Source organism: Bos mutus, chromosome 11, assembly GCF_027580195.1.
Source record: "Bos mutus isolate GX-2022 chromosome 11, NWIPB_WYAK_1.1, whole genome shotgun sequence".
Taxonomy (NCBI): Eukaryota; Metazoa; Chordata; class Mammalia; order Artiodactyla; family Bovidae; genus Bos; species Bos mutus.
The window spans coordinates 103,740,552-103,760,161 of record NC_091627.1 but is presented as its reverse complement, the minus strand read 5'-3'; the positions used below and the strand labels follow the sequence as shown (position 1 = coordinate 103,760,161).

The 19,610-nt window shown below is 48.6% G+C and overlaps 1 protein-coding gene across 3 annotated transcripts; it reads right to left on the bottom strand.

Moving 5' to 3' along the window:
• Window positions 1-194: 194 nt before the first annotated feature.
• LMAN2L (lectin, mannose binding 2 like) lies at window positions 195-19,111 on the bottom strand. 3 transcript variants are annotated; one of them, XM_005891617.3, is made up of 9 exons: window positions 18,917-19,111; window positions 17,619-17,737; window positions 14,634-14,751; window positions 13,770-13,852; window positions 6,794-6,826; window positions 5,237-5,398; window positions 5,030-5,144; window positions 1,963-2,082; window positions 195-1,641 (listed from the first exon to the last, which is right to left on the bottom strand). In XM_005891617.3, the coding sequence occupies exons 1-9, from the start codon at window positions 19,101-19,103 to the stop codon at window positions 1,499-1,501; spliced, it is 1,080 nt and encodes a 359-aa protein (XP_005891679.1). In that variant the 5' UTR covers window positions 19,104-19,111; the 3' UTR covers window positions 195-1,498. The 3 variants fall into 3 exon arrangements, with proteins under 3 accessions (XP_005891679.1, XP_005891680.1, XP_070236121.1); XM_005891618.2 differs by lacking the exon at window positions 6,794-6,826; XM_070380020.1 differs by lacking the exons at window positions 6,794-6,826; window positions 13,770-13,852; window positions 18,917-19,111.
• Between the last annotated feature and the right edge of the window lie 499 nt (window positions 19,112-19,610).

Below are 19,610 nucleotides of genomic sequence, written 5' to 3'. Positions count from 1 at the left end.
CCTGCAGGAGAGACCTACAGCTCGTGGGAAGGATGTGAGAAAGCCAAAGACGACACCACCACCCCCGCCGGCCGAGGGGACCCCCCTTGCCTTCTGCACCGAGCAGAGGGCTCTCCCATCCCAGAAGGCAGAGCAAGGGTGGATGGGCCGAAGGTTTAGCCAAACCCACCCCTAGAAGGAAGGCCACGCAAAAGGGCATGTTTGGTTTTCATCAGCCACGTTAAGACTTTCCCTCCGGCTACAGAAGCACAGGGTTAGGAGAGCCGAGCCCAGACCCTCCAGGGAGAGTCCACCTGTCAGCAACAGAATCACAGGGCAGACAGGCGAGCAGCGCCCGACTCCTCGTCGGGTAAGGCAGTGGCATCAGGGTTGACCCAGAGAGGAAGATGCTCAGGCTCTGCTGCTCAAACAACAGTGAACTCTTCCAGGCACAGGTGACGGGGATCCACTGCTCCCAGATTTACAACCACCGTTTCTTATCACTTAAGGAAGAGAAGCAAGAGTTCCTCTTTGGGGAGCATCCAAACTGAGGCTATAGAAGAAAGGTTCCTTACATTTTGACACTCTAAGTAGGATTCTGAAAGTTATGAACACAAAACATGCAGCGAAGCAGGCTCTGGAGCATCCAGAAACATCTCCACGTCCTCAGGTCACGTGGTAGATGTTGCTTTCAGTGTCAAAACGTGGAGCAGTTTCACAGTTAGTCCCACAGCACCCGTGACGTCTCCCAAGCATCTCTTGACTTCACACACCTGACCGGGGGCCTAAAGGGGCCTAACTGGGAGTGTCACGAACACACCAACAGAACCAAGATCCACCCTCAAGAACAAAGGCCAGAGTGGCAAGCCCCTGCAGAATGCCCCCTCCCCATGGCCACCTAACAAGGGTCAGTGACACCCGAGTGTGTCCTGCAGCCCCAGGCCCTAACGGACAGGCAGCCAGGTGTCTTTTCCAGCTCAGCTTGCATCTGCAGAGAATGATGGAAGGACGGAGAGGCAGGGAAGAGATTTCTATCCAGATTTCCAAGGAAAGTGCCTCAGGTGGACAGGGGCTTGGACAAAAATCAAAAACCAGTGGCTGGCTGGCCAGAAGGTGTGAGGAGTCACCAGTTTCTAGTCTTTGAAGACTTACAAGTGAAGCCCAAGGGCCCTGTGAGCCCAACAGCAAGGCAGCCTGAGCTCGGTGACTCCTTCTGGTGGTTCTGGCATCACGGCGGCCCAGGTTCTCGCCAGCCCTCTTCACTCCCAAGTGGCGGGACCTTGGGGAAAGGCACATCGCAGCAGCATCACCCGGGGGAGGCTTCCTGAGCCAGAGTTGGCCGTCCTCACAGGTGATGGGGGGAGCTGGCGTCCCTGCCCGCACAGCTCCAGGGACAGACCTGCATGCCCGACCAGGTGCTGGCGACAGGAGGAGGCCCACCCGGCCGGGTGGGTAGGTCAGCGCAGCTCCCCCCGCACGCTGAGGGGACAGTCACGCAGGGCGAGGTTGCGGGGGGCGCTCAGTAGAAACGCTTCCGACTCTGGTCCTGCCATTTGTTGTAGAGTATGATCCCGATGACAATGGCAAAGACGGAAAACACCAGAGAGAAAAAGACGATGAGAAAGAGGGCCAGGCCGCTGAGGGGAGGCAGCGGGGCTGTCACTGAGGAAGCAAGAGAGAAGGAGGTCAGAAGGAGTGGGCCGCTCGAGGAGGGAAGGACCGACCGAGAGCTCTTCCAGTTTCTGGGAGCCGGAGCTCCAGTACACCCTTTCCACATGCCAAAACTGAAAACCTAAGCAGCCCTGAACTGCTCACGGGTAACGTGGAGCCCAGTGAGAGAGCAGGGCCAGTGCCCCAGGGGCCCCGGAGAAGAACTCAGAGGGGAGCCAGGCCCCACTGCTGGGCTGCACGGCCCCTGGGTCCCCCAGCAGCCTCAACCCCCTGGCCGGCCGTGGGGCCCTCTCCCGGGACCTCTGTGCTCACTCTCAGGCAGCTTCATGTTGTCCACTGAGGGCAGGAACACGTCCCGATGCAGCTTTTCCTCTTCCGGGGTCCTCTCCACCGTCAGCTCAAACAGCTTCAGGGAAATGACATCATGGTTGTCTAGAGACAGAGAGAATGACAAAGGGATGACTCAAGGCACCCTGAGAAGAATGTCCTGGTTCAAGCTTCTAGTGCACAGCTCACACACAGTGACCTGAAAAAAAAAAAGAACAACCCACCACCAAAACCTCTTGTTTCTCATCTAAAAGTAAGGACAGGCAACAGGGAATATTCTACGTTACCCTATATATATGGTTTTCATCAACAAGCATGCATTACCTACATAAATTTATTTACTTTTGGCTGTGTCTCAGTGCAGCGGCTTCTCCTGTTTTGGAGCACGGGCTCTAGAGCACAGGCCTCAGTAACTGTGGCGTACGGGTTTAAGATGCTCCACAGCACGTGGGATCTTCCTGGATCAGGGATTGAAGCTGTGTCTCCTGCACTGGCAGGCAGATTCTTTACCACTGAGCCACAAGGGAAGCCCCCTATATAATTTCAAAATTGAGAGATAATACAAGAACTCAGCCCCAATCACAGGTAAAACCTTTCAGGAGACGCAGCAGCCCCACAGCTTCCCTTTAACATGGACTACACACATGACCAAGAGGAGAGGGCCGCACAGCAGCTGTCTAACGGGCCATGGGCAGGGCACAGCGACTGGCCTGGAGCACACTTCCCTTCTGGACTGTGGCTAACTCTTCCCAGTTCCTGTGACTATGACCCTGAATCTCACTATTAATTACCAGAGATGGATGAAGGAGTTAGGGGCTCAATTTTTTTTCTCTCCCCTTTTAAAGTAACATTTAAACTCACAGATTCAAACATATTTGATGTGTTTCAATCACTGCGGATAGTGACTGCAGCCATGAAATCAAAAGACATTTGTCCTTTGGAAGAAAAGCTATGACAAACCTGGACAGCTTATTAAAAAGCAGAGACACCGTTTTGCCAACAAAGGTCCATATAGTCAAAACTATGGTTTTTCCAGCAATCATGTATGGATGTAAGAGCTGGACCATAAGGAACGTTGAGCGCCAAAGAATTAATGCTTTTGAACTGTGGTGCTGGAGAAGACTCTTGAGAGTCCCTTGGACAACAAGGAGATCAAACCAGTCAACCCTAAAGGAAAACAGTCCTGAATATTCATTGTAAGAACTGATGCTGAAATTCCAATCCTTTGGCCACATGATATGAAGTGCCAACTCACTGGAAAAGACTGATACTGGGAAAGATTGAGGGCAGGAGGAGAAAAGGGCAGCCAAGGATGAGATGGTTGGATGCCATCACTGACTCAATGGACATGAGTTTGGGTAAAGTCCGGGAGTTGGTGATGGACAGGGAGGCCTGGAGTGCTGCAGTCCATGGGGTCACAAAGAGTCGGACACGACTGAGCGACTAAACGGAACTGAACTGAAGGATGAGATGGTTGGATGGCATCACTGACTCAATGGACATGAGTTTGAGAAGCCTGGTGTGCTACAATCCACGGGGTGGCAAAGAACTGGACATGACTGAACAACAAAATACACTGAAGTTGTACCTCTTACTGATGCTCAACTCAAACCAACTTTACCCAGTGGGAGCCTATTCAAGTTGACTCCTGAGTCCTTTTACAAGAACCTACAAGTTTTTGATATCTTCTTTGCTTTTCTGGGAAGTTTTTAGCTTGTATTTCCTACCTTAGACCTGGCATCAGACACGTTCTCCAGGAAGCTTTTATTCTTGTTAGTGGGAACTGGTATTAAGAGGCCACAAACATGAGTGTAGGGTGCTCAGTGCTACTAGGCTGCTACTGCGGACTGGACCTCTTGCCATCTCTATTATCAGGATGACATTTACAGCTGTTTGGGCTCTTAGAATCTTTAGCAGGTAAAACCAGGTTAAAGAAAAAAACTGGATTTACCTTCAATTAGAAAAAATGTTTTCTGTGCCAGGATCGAGATTAAACAACAGGACAGCCCACAGTTTCTCCTGACAACAATGGGCCAAGACCAAGTAGATGCTGCACGTTTCAGATGGGCATTTGCTTTTCTGTTTTGACACAAGGAAGTTCTATTTCATACCAGCTTCAGTCATAATACACTATATTAATCAAAAGAACCAAAAGTTTCTTTACCTCAAAAGACATCATGATTGAGGCTTAGGGACATAAAAGAGAAACTTTGGAAACAAGTAGGTAGAAAAATCCAGAGAAGATACAAGAGCCTGGTTCTGCTAATGTCACATAAGTCAAGTAAGGCAGGAGTTTCAGGGTAACTGGTCAAATGAGCTCAAGAGAAGACAAAGAGCAAACACACAGAGCAAAGAAACAGAGGGGGCTTTCCTGAGGGCAGGGCGTGGCAGAGACACAGGTTCGAACGCAGCATTTGCCACGCGGGTAGTTTACAGAGGCCTCTGCACACACGACACAGCCAAACGTCTGAGCACAGGGTCAAGACTCCGTGCTGCCAGTGCAGAGGACGCAGGTTCGATCCCTGATTGGGGAACTGAAATTCCACGTCTTTGGGCAACTAAGCCCAAGAGCCACAGCTACCGAGCTTGCAAGCTCTGTAGTCCACACACCACATCAAGAGAAGCCCCAATGCAGCCCAACTATAAATAAATAAATAAAGTGTAGGTTTTATTTAAAAAAAAAAAAAAATCTGAGCACAAAAGAGTTTGGGGGTCAGTCAAGGATAAGCTTTGCGAGGAGAAGGGGAAGTCAGCATATGGGTGAAAGGATGTGCCTGCAGAAACAGGCATAAGAAAAAGGAGAGCACAGGCTGGAAGCACTGCTTGAGGAAGAGGCGAGCACTGCTTGCTGTTAGCAGCAAGCCTCTGCCAGACACAAGTGTGCGAGACGACCCCAGGCCTGGCAATCTGGGCTCTACACACAAGAATGCAGGAAGGGGAGCACTCGTGGGCACCTGCTTGCCAGAGCTCTGCCCAGCGGGCTCTCACGCCCGGGCCTGCCTAGTGAGATATGACCTGAGTTAGGGCCAGTAAGGAGCATGCAGGGCAGTACCTGAGAGATCGCCCGTGATGGACGAGGTGCCAAAGTAGTAGCCCCGGGGCAGGCGGACCCCCGGCACCTCTATGCAGTCCCTCCACTCGTGCTTGCCGTCGATGTCCATCATTATCTACAGCACAGAGAGGGGGGGCAAGTCAGGGCCGGGCCCCGGCAGCGGAGCGAGACGGCCCGCACTGCCGACGGGCCCGGACAGGGACTCACCGTCAGGTGCCTCTTGACATAGCGGATCACAAGGAAGGTGTCGTAATGGAGGTTGCGGACGATGGCTGTGCAGCCCCCCAGCTCTGTAGGCCGCCCATCCCGCTCGTGATCGTAGCTGAGGGAGCCGTTGTTCACCATGGCAGAGATGTAGGGGAACACCCGCTGGGAAGGCAGGGGAGGCAAAGCAGAGGGTGGTGAGGAAGCGCTCGCAGGAACGCCTGTGCCAACAGTGACGGGACTTCTGCACACAAAGCTGAGCTCTTCACGACAGACCGGACGGCCACTCTGCCTTGTCACTAGCAGCCTCCGAGGGCCCACGCTCAGAGGGTCACTCGAGGGACAAGGCCAAGAAGTGACTGACCTCAGTACCTGCCTCCAGGAATCCTCCTCCCATCTGGGGTGGGTTGGAAATGGCCCCTCTGACACTCTGGGCCTGACTCTCCTCCCAGAGATCAGCACTGGGCACTTATACTCCACCCAAGACTGGTTTTCTTCTTACTTGTATGTGTGCGTGTGCTAAGCTGTTACAGTCATGTCTGACTCTTTCCAATCCTCTGGACTGTAGCCCAGAGGTTCCGACATCCATGGATTCTCCAGGCATGAATACTGGAGTGGGTTAATATGCCCTTTTCCAGGGGATCTTCCCGACCCAGGGATCGAACCCGAGTCTCCTGTGACTCCTGCATCGCAGGCAAATTCTTTACCGCTGAGCCCCTGCGGAAGCCCCTGTGTGTATGCATGTGTGTGTGTATATACACATACATACAAACACATATCACCAACTGCCACGTAAACTTCCTGAAAAATCATTTATTATGCTTCTTTGTATGTGTCCACCATAGCTCCACCTCTTCCCCCACAAGGCAAGTACTAGGTTGGCCAAAAAGTTTTAATTTTCCATTAACAGCTTATGGACAAACTTGAATGAACTTTTTGGCCAATCCAATACTTGGTGCACCCAGGTATTCTGTTCGAAAATACCTGTTCGCTCAGGGAACTCTTTCCATTTAGGACAGCACCTTTCAAATTCTAACATTCTATAAGCACATGATGTGAAATGGATCAGGACTCAGAAAGGACAGTGCCAGAACCAGGTGGCCTCTCCAGCCACAGGTGACTATCCTCAGTCAAAAGACCTTCTGGCCCTTCACGACACACAACTTCTCTCAGTAATACTCAGTGGGCAAGGTTCTCCTACTGAAAGTCTCCCCGGAGCCCACCCATCCTCCCACCTACTTCGGAGACCCTCTCTCTCCAACAGCCCTTGTGGAGCAAATTCTTCCTTAGAAATGACAAGCTAACCATTTCACAACAAGCCTGGGGCTAAGGCAGTGAAGAGAGAGGCAGGGTGATGAAAGGACAGGAAGCATGAGACATGCCACTGCTCTGCGGGGTTCCTCGTTGTTCTAGACAATCAACATGCAAGATGAAGATGCAGGCGGAACTGGAGACTGGTGACTCTGGAGACAATGGCCACACAGACTGAGAACAGTCGCAAATGTCGGATGGGCACACAAGGGAATCGGGGATGGCCACAGTGAGTCAAGAATTGAGTACCTGGACTCCCGGAGAATACCGCCTCTTCTGGGCCTGAGAGGGTCCAGCAGGTTATTATAAAAACAAGACAGGGCACAGAAGACAGGAGACCAAGTCAGAAAGAAACATCTGTGCAAGAGCTATGACCCAGCTGCAGTGGAAGAACACCAATCTCAATCCCCAAATAGAATTTTAGCATCCACGGAGGGCGTCCCGCAAGGCCTCAGACCCCTCACAGTTATAGGCAAAAATAATTGTAGGCAAAAGACGACACGAGCAGGTGCCTGTACATGTTCTAAGGAGAAGGTCTGCTGCTATCATCAGATACTCAAGGGGGTCCATTAGGAAGACCTCTCTAACCCACACAGGGTCCTAAAACTTTCAGAACTCTATAAAAACACCCAGCATCACACTGTCTAAGCAGGCCTCACTTATGTCTCTGACAGTCCAAAGGTCAGGCCAGGAGTTTGTCTGTGCCCAGAGGACAGCACTTCTGCGGCAAGGAGGGAGATGAGGGTGATAAATATGGCTAGGTTCTTCCAAATTCAACATGTCCTTTACTGCCCAGGATCTCAGGCTGTAGCTCTTGCCCAGAAGACAAAAATCCCACCACTTGAGAGACTATCAAATTAACTCTAATCCAAAGGGATCATTTACCCTCTAATTGAGTCTTATGGACATATATCTCCAAACAGTTATTGTTATTCTAACCTACAACATGTGGGCAAGAAAAAGCTCCGTGGGAACGTTGCAACAGGACAGATTTAGAAAAGTCAGAAGGTTCAAGGGTGTTTAGCTTTATTCCAAAAAAACTGCTACAGTTCTCAGCACTAGCAATAAGAGATACCTACACAAGCTCAATTTAGCCCTGCCCTACTGTGGGCCAAGGGGTAGAACCCAAAGCATTCCTTTCTCTAATACTGGGTATGCACCTAATATGAGCCAGGCACTGTCCCGGACGCTGGATGCTCAATGGGAAATAAGACAGGCAGATGTCTGCTCTCATGGAGCTGACATTAGAGGGGAGGAGACATACAATCAATCTTGTTGTTGTTCAACTGCTCAGTCAGGTCCGACTCTTTGGGACCCCAAGGACTGCAGCACACCAGGCTTCCCTGTCCTTCTCTATCTTCCAGAGTTTGCTCAAACCCATATCTATTGAGTTGATGATGCCATCCAACCATCTCATCCTCTGTGGCCCCCTTCTCCTTTTGCTCTCAATCTTTCCCAGCAACAGGGTCTTTTTCAGTGAGTCAGTTCTTCACATTACGTGGCCAAAGGATTGGAGCTTCAGCATCAGTCCTTCCAATGAATATTCAGGGTTGATTTCCTTTAGGATGGACAGGTTTGATCTCCTTGTGGTCCAAGGGACTTTCAAGAGTCTTCTCCAGCACCACAGTTCGAAAGCATCAATTCTTTGGCACTTAGCTTTCTTTATGGTCCAACTCTCACATCCATACATGACTACTGGAAAACCGTAACTTTGACTATATGGATCTTTGTTGGCAAAGTGATGTCTCTGCTTTTTAAAATGCTATCTAGGTTGGTCATAGCTTTTCTTCCAAGGAGTAATCGTCTTTTAATTTCATGGCTGCAGTCACCACCTGCAGTGATTTTGGAGCCCAAGAAAATAAAGTCTGTCACTGTTTGAGACAGTGATAAATACTATGACAAAAATAAAATAGGCAATACAATACAGAGGAGAAATATACCTGAGGAGACAACACCTGAACTGAGACCAAGCAGTGAGAGGGAATCCACCAAGAAATATGGGGGCTGAAGAAGCATGAGGTTAGCATCTTCAGAACTAGGGGTGTCTGCAACTCAGTGAGTGAAGAACAGGCTGGTGGGAGCTGAAGCGGGAGCCAGACCACACTGGGCCTTACAGGTCACAGTAAGGGTCTCGGGGGAGCCTCAGACCAGCTCCCCAGCTGTTCTCTTACACCACCGGTGGCCTATGTACAGGACTACACAAGGTATGAAATGAACCAGTGGATGATTGAACTGCTGGAAAAGTACTCTTCTACCACTATCATTTAGGACAAGGGGATTATGAATGTGTTGTCAGCAGTTTACTGAATTGGGCTTCGGACGAAGAAAGTGCATAACTTCAGTGAACAATGAGGGAAAAGAAGGGATTGAAAATGCACTCGGGAGCTCCGGTGATCCCAAGGCTTGCTTGATGTATCAACCCCAGTACCTGGGATCAGAAGTTTAAGTTGTAACTTTTGAGGAGTGCTGAGAACAGTGATCTTTAACCTAAGGGGTCCTCACCCTTGCCAAGGCTGGTGAGGCACCCTCTTTTTCAGCACCAGAGGTCAGCTGGGCCTCAGCATGACCTGGGGGAGCTTTTCAACTGCACATACATGAGGGAACTACAGTCAGAGAGCCTCATTCAGCAGGTTTAGAATGGGGCATGGGACTATGTATTTTTTAAAAGGCAGGATTTCCCTGGTGGTCCAGCAGTTGAGAAGCTGCCTCCCAAAGCACGGGCCACAGGTTTGATCCCTGGTTGGGGAACTAAGGTCCCACAGCCTCGGGGTAACAACTAGAGAGCCTGTGCGCCGCTACTAAGACCTGACGTAGTTAATCAATTAAAAATTAAAAAAAAATAAAAGGCGCTATGGATGACTGGGATGTGCCAGGTGAATTTAAGAAATACAGCACTAGACAGAGGCCTGCAGCTTCCAAGCTGGAATCTGTCCACTTCAGCAACTCACGGCTTGGCCTTCAACTTGCCACCTCACGTTAACCCTAAGTCTTTAAATGCCACTTTAACTTCTACACCCAGTCAGGAGTTCCTGAAGGGTTTCCTAGGTACCCACTAATTTCACACAGAAGCTAAGTTTCTTTGCTTGGAAAGCAGCCTATATACAGCCAGAACCAAAGGCAGAAGAATCACCCTGACTGTGGCAAAGGTGGCAGTTTCATTCCTCTTTGAAGAGTCACCAAAAATTAGGAGCTCCTGCCTGCTGTGCCTGAAGAGTGGGGAAGTGTTTTTAACTTTTTGCACTACAAGGTACTAGTGTACCTTCAGCACACCTTGAATGCAAAGGGACGCGTGAACTTGTGAATCCTATGCTAAACCCCACAGGTGCAGAGCACACTCGCTGTGACTCGCTAGGTAGAAAAAGGGGCACACACAGCCCTCAGGAGGCCCCCACTGCCGCCTGCGTCATCTCGGAGATTCTCCTTCCGCGCTGTGAGCAGGGAGGGCAACACACAGCTCCCAGGGCTCGCTATGAAGATGACGTGAAATACGCAGAGCGTTCAGCACAGTGCTTGGCATTCGAAAGGCAGTCAACACTCATTCAATGACTAAGTGAGTTTCTAGATCTAAATACTGTCTACAGGTGCTCATATGTAAACACAAAACCAAACACATGTTTTCTAGAGCAGTAATTCCCAGACCACTGGCTGTTATGGACCACTAAAAATCTCTAAACACATAACACATTCTGGGGATTAACAGGTTTGCTTTTTCTTGATTTTTTTTTTAACCTATTAAATATGTTAAAATACAATTAAAATACAATAACTGTATTAAAATACAATGACAAGACAGCCATCTAAAATAAACATCAGTTTTAAAAAGAACATTTTAAATGAAAAAAAAACGAAATATTTCATAATAAATAAATAATAAAACATTTCACATTTATGAGAAGTCACTTCACTGTTCCTACTGTCAAACCAGGGAAACTGTTACCAACCAACACAAGTCTATGAACCAGCATCCAGGAGTCACTCTCAGAGCAGGTTTACCAACCTAAACCACACTGCACTTGAGCAAGCTGGCCAGGTCTGCTCTCTGGAACCCAGGTGTGAAGACAAGGAGGATGGGAGGGGAGAAGGAGAGCACGGAGCCACAGCAGCACTGCCGAGATGTCTGCAAATGTCCCCAGGGACGTCATTTAGTGCTGTGAACACAAACAGCCAGCACTTTCTGAGAGCTTACCCTGTGCCTAAGAGGCACGTCTGAACCTTCACTGCTACACACCGTTACGGCAGCACGGGAATGCTGTGCTGTGCTGTAAAGTCTCAGTTGCATCCAACTCTTTGCAACCCTATGAACAGACTATAGCCCACCAGGCTCCTCTGTCCATGGGATTTCCCAGGCAAGAATACTGGAGTGGGTTGCCATTTCCACCTCCAGAGGATCTTCCCAGCCCAGGGATCGAACCCTTGTCTCCTTCGTCCCCTGCACTGCAGGTGGATTCTTTACCACTGAACCACTGGGAAAGCCCAGTATATGAATGCTCTTGTAAATGAGAAGATAGTTCAACTCTGTGGAAGAGGAGATCTTGTCTACAGTTCTACTCTGGGGAACCCAGGAACCTCCTGAAATTGCATGTATAATCTTATTGTATTCAACTGTAGCAGAAATAGGTTTCTACTTCTCAGCCTCAATCCCTAATGACATCTGAGAGCTGGCCAATATTCCTGGGACCTAATTTCCAAAGGAGTGTCTCTTAGAAAACACTGCCTCACCAAGGATTGAGAAAAAAACAAACAAACCCCACTAAATCACATCCAAATAGTATAACAAGAGAATTTACGAAGTTACAGAGTTCTTTTAATAATGTAAAAATTCTTTCCACCAACAATGAAGAGATCAAGAGGGATCAGTGTTTTCATCAACATAAAGGTTGGAGGGAATGTGTTGTTAAATTTACGGCATATTGCTTATTCCAGTTTCAAGAGAGGAAAAACAATCATTACGTTAAAAAAATATAGGAAGCACCTGAAACTCGACTTCCAAGCTGGCCTGATCTGAGAAGAGCAGTGAGCTGCTCACGCCACTCGCCAACCAGCTGCTTCTGCATCCTGGGGTCCTTTATGCCAGCTATATGTGGGATTCACCTAGAGATGTTTGAAAAGGTTAAGCTGCCCATCAGACTCTCTGAGCTTGGGGCCTGGAGAGCAGTAGCTTTAAATGCTTTGCAGATAATTCCAAGGGCAGTTGCAGCTGAGGCAGAAAAGTCCCAATTTTAACCACCTGAAACTGATATTTTTGGTTAACATCTACTCTCCTTACAAAACAAGGCCCATCAGATCTGCCCTCTTAGGCAGAATGACTCCCGCCTGATAGTGAAATGGAAGCTAAGAGAGCGTGAATGATTTATTTCTGGGAGAAACAGAGAGCCATGTGTAAAACTCTAGTCAAGCCCTAAAGCCCACGCGTGCTTCAGATGCATTTCTAACCACCACTATTTCCTCAACGGCACTGCAAACCCTTCTCACGACGTCTCCCTCATTAAGATCCTTTAGTGCGCTTACCCTCTAAAACACTTTTAGCTCCAGACTCCCTGATAGGCACACCACCCTTCAGAACTCGCCCCACCATGTGCATGGTGAGGGCGAGTCACCTACACTCAAATAGCTCTGCAGCTGGTCTGAACAGGTCACCAGCCACCCGAGGAGATGCTGCTCAGTCACAGTGGCCCATAAACGCGCTTGGGACAGAAGAGCGGTAGCAGCAAAGAACGCAAGGTGAAGGGAGGCCTTGGAACACGGGGAGACTGAGGGCCCTCTTTTTCTCTCTAGCCTCATCTCTCTCTCCCCCTGCCTTTTCCCCTTCACATTCATTGTCCCTTCTCTAACTTTAACACATTAACATATGCTTTTCTATCTGCATCTAATCTGATCTAATTCTGCAGATTTCAAAGTCAATATCACTTCCTGGAGGAAGTCCCCGCCAGGTGAGATGCTCCTGCCAGGTCTTCCGAGAGCACCTCCGCAGAGACCCCATCAGCACGCTCACACGCCAGGGCTACCGAGCGCGAGGGCCATGCGGATCTCGCTCACTGATTCCCAGGCTGGGCACCTCAACAGTGGCTGATGTCTGGCAGACTGAAGAAGAGCCCAGAAGCAACACCGAGAAGCAAGTCTCTAACTGACCCACAATGCAAGGTTCCCCTCGTAACTCAGGTCTCACTTTCCACCCCCTTTAAGCCAAACTCTGTACGGAAATGTGAAAAACTGCTGAAGCTGGGTTTGCATAGACAATGATCTGTTCATCCAATTTGTTTTTACACGTTTGAAAATTTTCATAAAGAACTTTTTGGGGAAAAAGTAAGTTCTGCTTCCATTTCTAATTGTGCCTTTCTTGCTAAATATGATTTAGTGATAGGATACCCAGCAACAACATGTCCTAATCATTTTCCCACCATCTGCCAGCAGTCCCAGGCAGAGAGCGCGCACAGCCCTGCTGCTAGTATAAGCAAGTACTAGAGAACCCTATGGTCAGCTAACGAAATGCAGGATGCTTCTGCTAACAGCCAGACTGCTGTTGCTGTTGTCACTAAGTCATTTCTGACTCTTTTGTGCCCCCCTGGCGTGACTGTAGCCCGCCAGGCTCCTCTGTCCATGTGATTTCCCAGGCAAGAATACTGGAGTGGGTTGCCATTTCCTCTTCTGGGTAGTCTTTCCAACCCAGGGATTGAACCCGTGTCTCCTGCAGTGGAAGGCAGGTTCTTTACCACTGAGCTACCAGGGAAGTCGACTGGACCCTATACCAGGTTTCAACAAAATGCTGAGATTTCATCAATATCTTTTTACAGCCTTTCCTAGAGGAAGAGAAGAAGAAGAAAAGGATACTGGGAACAGGGAGTAGCTGCAGAAGAGAGATCAGCAGCGACACAGGATGTCAAGGGAGTGGAGGCACACAGTTCAGCTCGCTCTGGTGCTGGCCTAGGAGCCACAGCACCACCCGGCCACACATGCTTGAGTCTAGCGGCTCCCAATGTGCGCAAGAAAGAACACTGTTTAACACTGAAAAGCCCTCATCACGAGGACCACTCCCAAGACTGTGCACCATGAACGACTCTCTTCTAGAAAAAAAAAACTGACACAGACATTAACTCTGTGCAACAGACAAAAGAGAACCAAACCCCTCACTTCCTCTTCTGTGTTCCCTCCTGAACAACATTCCTAAGGCAAAGGGCTGTGATGTCAGTTCGGTGTGGCTGACCTAAGCTATGACACTGGCCATTACCTCTTGCTGCTTCTCCTCATTGGGATAGGTGTCTACAAATACTCCCAGCCCCACAAATTTGTCCATGTTTCCAAACACAGGCCCTAGAGAGAAAGAACAGACGATGAACAACAGTGAAACAAAGCCAAGAGTAGATAAAGGAGTAACACATCACTGTGATGGAGGAAAAAGTGAGATTCAGAGGACCCCCAGGCGTCCCTTGAAGATGAAGAAACATCTGTAACAAGCATTCAGTAAGCACCTGCAGTTGTTTGTCATTAAAGGGGAGAGAGAGAAGGCCAGCGTCTCCTTGCTTAGCACTCCAGCTGCTCCCTGATTTGACCTGGTTGCTAAGGTGCGCCTGAAGAATTGTGCTTCACAAACACTTGTTGATGACTATGCCCCCGAGTGAACTGAATTCCCAAGTTTCTGCTTCTAATTGCAGAAGAGATCAGGTCAGATCAGGCTCAGTTTGTCATGTACTTGCAGCAGAGCCTCCCGTACAAAAAGGAAAAACAGCTAACTCTTCTCCTTTCTCCTGACTCAGGAGTTCTGAGATAGGTCTCTACTCAGGCCCAGGAGAAACCAGTATGCCCAGTGTCAGTATTTGGGGGGGGCCAGTGGTTTCCTTCAGCCAACTGGGCCGTGAAGTTTCAAAGAGAAAGCGGAAGTAACCAATAAACAAGAAACCATCCCAGGATGAGTCAAGGTCAGCTGTTTTTAGGACTCAGACCCCATTCTAGAGACTAAACAGGCCAGTGTTTATCCAAACATCAAGGGAGAGGGAAAACCGCTGGCACTGTGAAGTCATGCCTGCCTCACGAAGAGGGCACGTGAAAAAGCAGGCCTGTCACACCCCACAAGCGCAGCCCAGGGCCCCAGTACCTGGCTGCATCCGATCCTTCGTGTACCAGATGGCCAAGCCATCCCCATGCAGGTTCTTCTTCCCTTGCCCATGGATTCGGAAGTGCACCTGCAACTCCCAGTCTCTCAGGAAACACGGCTAAAGGGAAAGAGACGCTGCAATCAAAGAGGAGCCTGAGACACCAGGCCTCGGGCCCTCATCCACGGCCTACAGACTTGGAAAACACAAACGCGGGGGACGCGAGGCTAAGAGGTAAAACCAAAATTTAAGACTTGCTAAGGGTTTGTGTAGTAAAATTAAACAGATTGAGCCATTTATCTGTATGCAGTATTTAATATAATAAGTGAACACACCTCCCAATCAGCGTCACCATCTCCCAACAGAAACAGGATAGCATCCCAAGGTTGGAAAAGACGAGAGAACTTCATGTTAGACTTCTGTGATCCTATACCCACTCAGCAAAAGATCTCAGTGTCCAGGATAGAGGTGGCTGAATTAATACTCATCTGCAATTATGATCACTCCTCTGAGAGAAAGACTCTAAGAAGCTGGGATCTCAAGAAAGGTCAAGGCCTCATTTATTACAAAAGAAAAAGATAACCTAAGTCATCAGGCAAAGGTCTCCAGGAATAATTAACATCCACTACAAACAACTCTAATTAGCTAGACTTGGCCCTATGCCAAGCTGAGGGGCAACCCAGAGTTCCCACGAGAAGGGATAAGCTATGCCCCCACCAGTGTCAGGCCCTCAGGCAAGGAGCAGAAATCCACCAAAGGAGACACCCCTGGCCCCACCACAGAGACAGCCTCTGGTGGAAAAACACGAAGGAGGTGGGCACTAAACAGACTCCTGTTTTTCTTTTGAACTGTGTATCAAAACCTTGGGAGAAAAAAAAAAGTAGAGACAGAAGTAAGTGGATAATTCAGTGTTCTAAATAGTTGAACACTTTCAAAGAGAAACTAGAGTAGGTATTTAGTTTAGAGAGGCTCCTGGTTAAGCTTCACCGTGAAAAACGAGGGGAAGGAAGAGCAGATAGGCCAGTTCAGGCAAAGGCCCTCCATGTAGATTGTTCAGAAACAAACAAACAAAAAAACCCAGTAGACTGCTCTGACTCTTGAGCAACAATTATTTGCAGCTTCCATTTTGAATTTCTGGGAAATCTCTTAAAGTGCTAGTATTAGTACATAGTCAAAATAAAAGGGGTGTGGACACTTCCGAGTTCACCGAAGAACCCTGAAATCTCCAATAGCTTCCCCTCCTCTGATAAGCCAAGCCCCCAGTTGTCATCTTGGGTTCTCATCTTTCTGCTATTTGATTTCGATTTCAGGGCAAGAGTGAAATTCAGTGGCCAGAAGCTGCCCCCATAGCCAGTGGGGTATTACACCTCTGGGAAGACACTGAGCCAAGAGGCCTCGGCCGCTCTTGCCACTGGCCTCGTGTAGCGCAGTGTTACACAGTCCTGCTCAGGGTTATGTCTAACCGTGGGTCTCAAAATCTGCTGCATGTCAGATTCACCCAAGGAGCTTTTAAAAATCCAAGTACCCATTCTAATTAAATTAGCATCTCTGGGGTGGGACCCAGCCACCAACTCCAAAGGACAGCCAAATTGGAGCACTACTGCTCAAACAAATCAATCCTATTCAAATAACTCAGAAACAATGCTAAGGCTCACTCTGACAGTCAGATAACAAAAAATATAGGTAACAGAGAATCTGAAAAAGAGCAAGATAACTAGATCCTAGACTAGAATCACTGCTACATAAAAGGGTTACAAAGAGACAGCCAGCAAGATAACAGCAAAGTATCAAGCCTTGGACAAAATCACTTAGAATCCATAGACCTGTATCAGTGACTCTTGTAACAGACATGTAACAAACAACAGCGCATTTCTGTAACCATCTTAACTTCCCAAAGCTTGTTCATGTCTATTGCCTTATTTTACTCTCACAGTAACCCTGGTGGGCAAGTAGAACCAATATGATGAAGCTCATTTGACAGTTGGAGAAACTGAAAACTGAGAGAGGATAAATAACTGCCAGGGCTCACAGAGGGTCTGTGAGACCATCAGATTGAGAACTCAAGTCTTTCAGCCGCCAGCCCTCCACCTCTTCTATCCAAGCACACTGCCCTGCATTCCGTCCAAGAATGAGCTCAGCACTGCAATCTGGGTTAAGGGGCCAGAGTGTACAAATAGCTCACATAGAAACTTCTGGTCTCTCTGCTTCTTCAGAAGCCTCTGCCACATAAAATGAGCAGGGACAAGAAACTGTTCCTTTTTCTGACGTGCACTTATCCACAACCAATGATAAAACCATGGGAAAGTAAGTTCGTAGCCTCTGAGCACCCAAAAGTATTGAAGAATGCCAAGGCCACTCCCCAAAGTAAAGTGATCATAAAAGATTTGCAAAGAGCCCTGGAAACCGAAAAGAAAGCATCATCTTACACTTGTACAAAATCACAGTGCAGCCACACCAGGAATACTGCATTCACTTCTTGCCGCCATACCTCAAGGAAGACAATGTCGCTAGAAAAGGCCCAGGGAAGGACAAAGAAAATGACCAAGGGCTCAAAGTGGCTTTTACATGAAAATAAAATTTAAAATTCAACTCAAAAGGAAATAACAAGGGGTGGGGGGGAAGGAGGTCAGGGATACTGGGATGAAGTGTAGGATAAATTTAAGAGTAGTTTTTTATTTTATAAAGCAAAGTAATTAAATGTGAGTTGACTTATTAACCTCCAAAGTAACACTATCAGGTCAATCAGGAACTAAAGACATTTCAGAAAACTGAATCAAAACCAATTATTTGCTATAATTAGGGGAAGAGAGATCATCTCCCTAAATATCTGATTTCAATATGAACGTCATCATAATCTCTCAAATGAAAATACTTCATATTCACAGAAGACAGAATATGGGGGCGGGGACTGAGAATAAGTCAGTATGCCACTGAACTTTTTTAGCATTTTTCTGGGTCACCAACACAGGAGGGAGAAAGACTCTTACCACCCGGTTCCACAGGGCACCCTGTTTACTTTGCATATCCGGCGTAAGGCGGATATACTGGGTCATCACCATGGCATTGCCCATCAGATTCCACAGAGAGGAACTGCTTGTGCCCACACCTACGGGGAGGAAGTAGATCAGTCATTCTCTTCAACCCCAACCCATTTGGAAAACCGCCATGGGCCCTCTGAAAGCTGGAGTCCTCTTTCTTCCCCCTTCATGTCCCACCTCCTGTCACTCATTAAATCTTAACTCTTTACCACCTTTCTTCTTTTCACAAAGACTTTCTCAGGTGAAGACCCTAGAGCACATCAGAGTTGTCACTTCATCCACGCCACAGTAACCATGCTCAGATTCATTCTTCCCCATTTTATATGTGAGTAAACTTTAGCACCGTGAAAGAAAAAATGTCCCCAGTTATACCAAAAAGAGCTTGACTCTCTGGGGCTCTAGGGCTTAATCACATTCTTTCTTTGAAGGAGAAGCTACTTTCCCCCTTACCTCAGACTATCAGCCCCTTGCAAGTGAGAACTCTGTGTCTGTTACCCACTGTATTAGCAAGGAGAAGGCACTGGAGACATCCTCTAAGTGAATAAGCAATCACCTTTAGCAGCAGAGTATACTCTCTTATGCTTTGTGTTTTTGTTTGTATGCTGTCCCCATATCCTTCAGTAGGGAAACAAATTAAGCCATCTGCACTGATTTGGTCCTCTCTGCAGCTAACCATGTAAATTTGCTGGTTGATGAGTTGTGCCTAGCGGCCTATGTACACTAAACACACCAAAGCTAACCAGCCTCTTTTATCAGTAGGGCTCCTGGACTGGAGAAGAACAGGTGTCTTAATTGACAACAGCATTTTATCTTCTCAGTGCGGCCAAGTTCTACCCCAGTTCTGCCTCATGCTTTATTTCTCGCACATCCACAGCTCCATCAGAAGCCCAGCTTACTGCTAGTGGCCCTCAATCACGGTCCACCGTTCGCAGTTCTCTCCCCTGCCCACATTCCACCTGTCCATCGCTAAATCCCCTTCATCCACGCCCGGCGCTAGTGGCATCCGAGAACCCTGCTTCGACCTGCTGGAAACTTCCAGGACTAATTCCGAGGGGTGGGGAGAGAGAAAGCTGACCCCTGCCCTTAGGATCCGTGGCTCCCGAACACAGCGAGAGTCCCCAGGGGCTCCCACCCACCGCCCCCAGCTTCCTCGGGGTCACGAAGCCCTTCGCCGCCCCCGCCTCTATGGACAAGCTGGGGTCCCGAAGCCCTCCCAGTGCACGACCACCTAGCTCCCGGCGCCTCACCCTGGTAGGGCTTCGACAGCGAGTGCTCCCGTTTCAGGTACTCGAACGTTTGACCCGCCCCGACTTGTCGTGGCCCCTGCCCAGACCCTAGCAAAAGGAGAAGGAGCAACATCCTGGAAACTTCCCGTGCCGACAAACGCCGCCGCCACCGCTGCCACCACCCAGAGGGTCCCAGGGCCACCGCCATCTTTCCCACCGCCGTCCCTTCATTAAAAGCCCGCCCCGTCCTCCAAGCCATTGGTCCGTGGGACCATCTGCTTCACGTCCTATTGGCTCTCATATAATCCCCGCCCCCGCAGGTGAGACTTTCACCGATTGGCTGGCTTGAGTACCAGTTGCCTTGCCAACCCGCCTGGCCTCCCTTACGTTTTTGCATTTATCCTGAGTGCCACTAGGCCTCCTGGCATACATAGTGATTTCCATTTTGTGTCTGCGTTCTGGAGTAAATTTAAGGAGATAAAGTGTTTCTTCTAGTCCCCACGCAAACCTTCTAACTTCACTGCCACTCACTCACTCACTCACTCACTCCTGACTGTACGGAGGTACCAATCAAGAGGCTATAAAACTGAAAGGAGAAATAGAGAAATTTACAACTCAAGGAGCTGGAAAATTATCAAATTTATAAGAGGCTTGAAGAGTACTTATCAAACAACTTGACCTGATGACATTTATAAAACCAGCCAACAATGGCAGA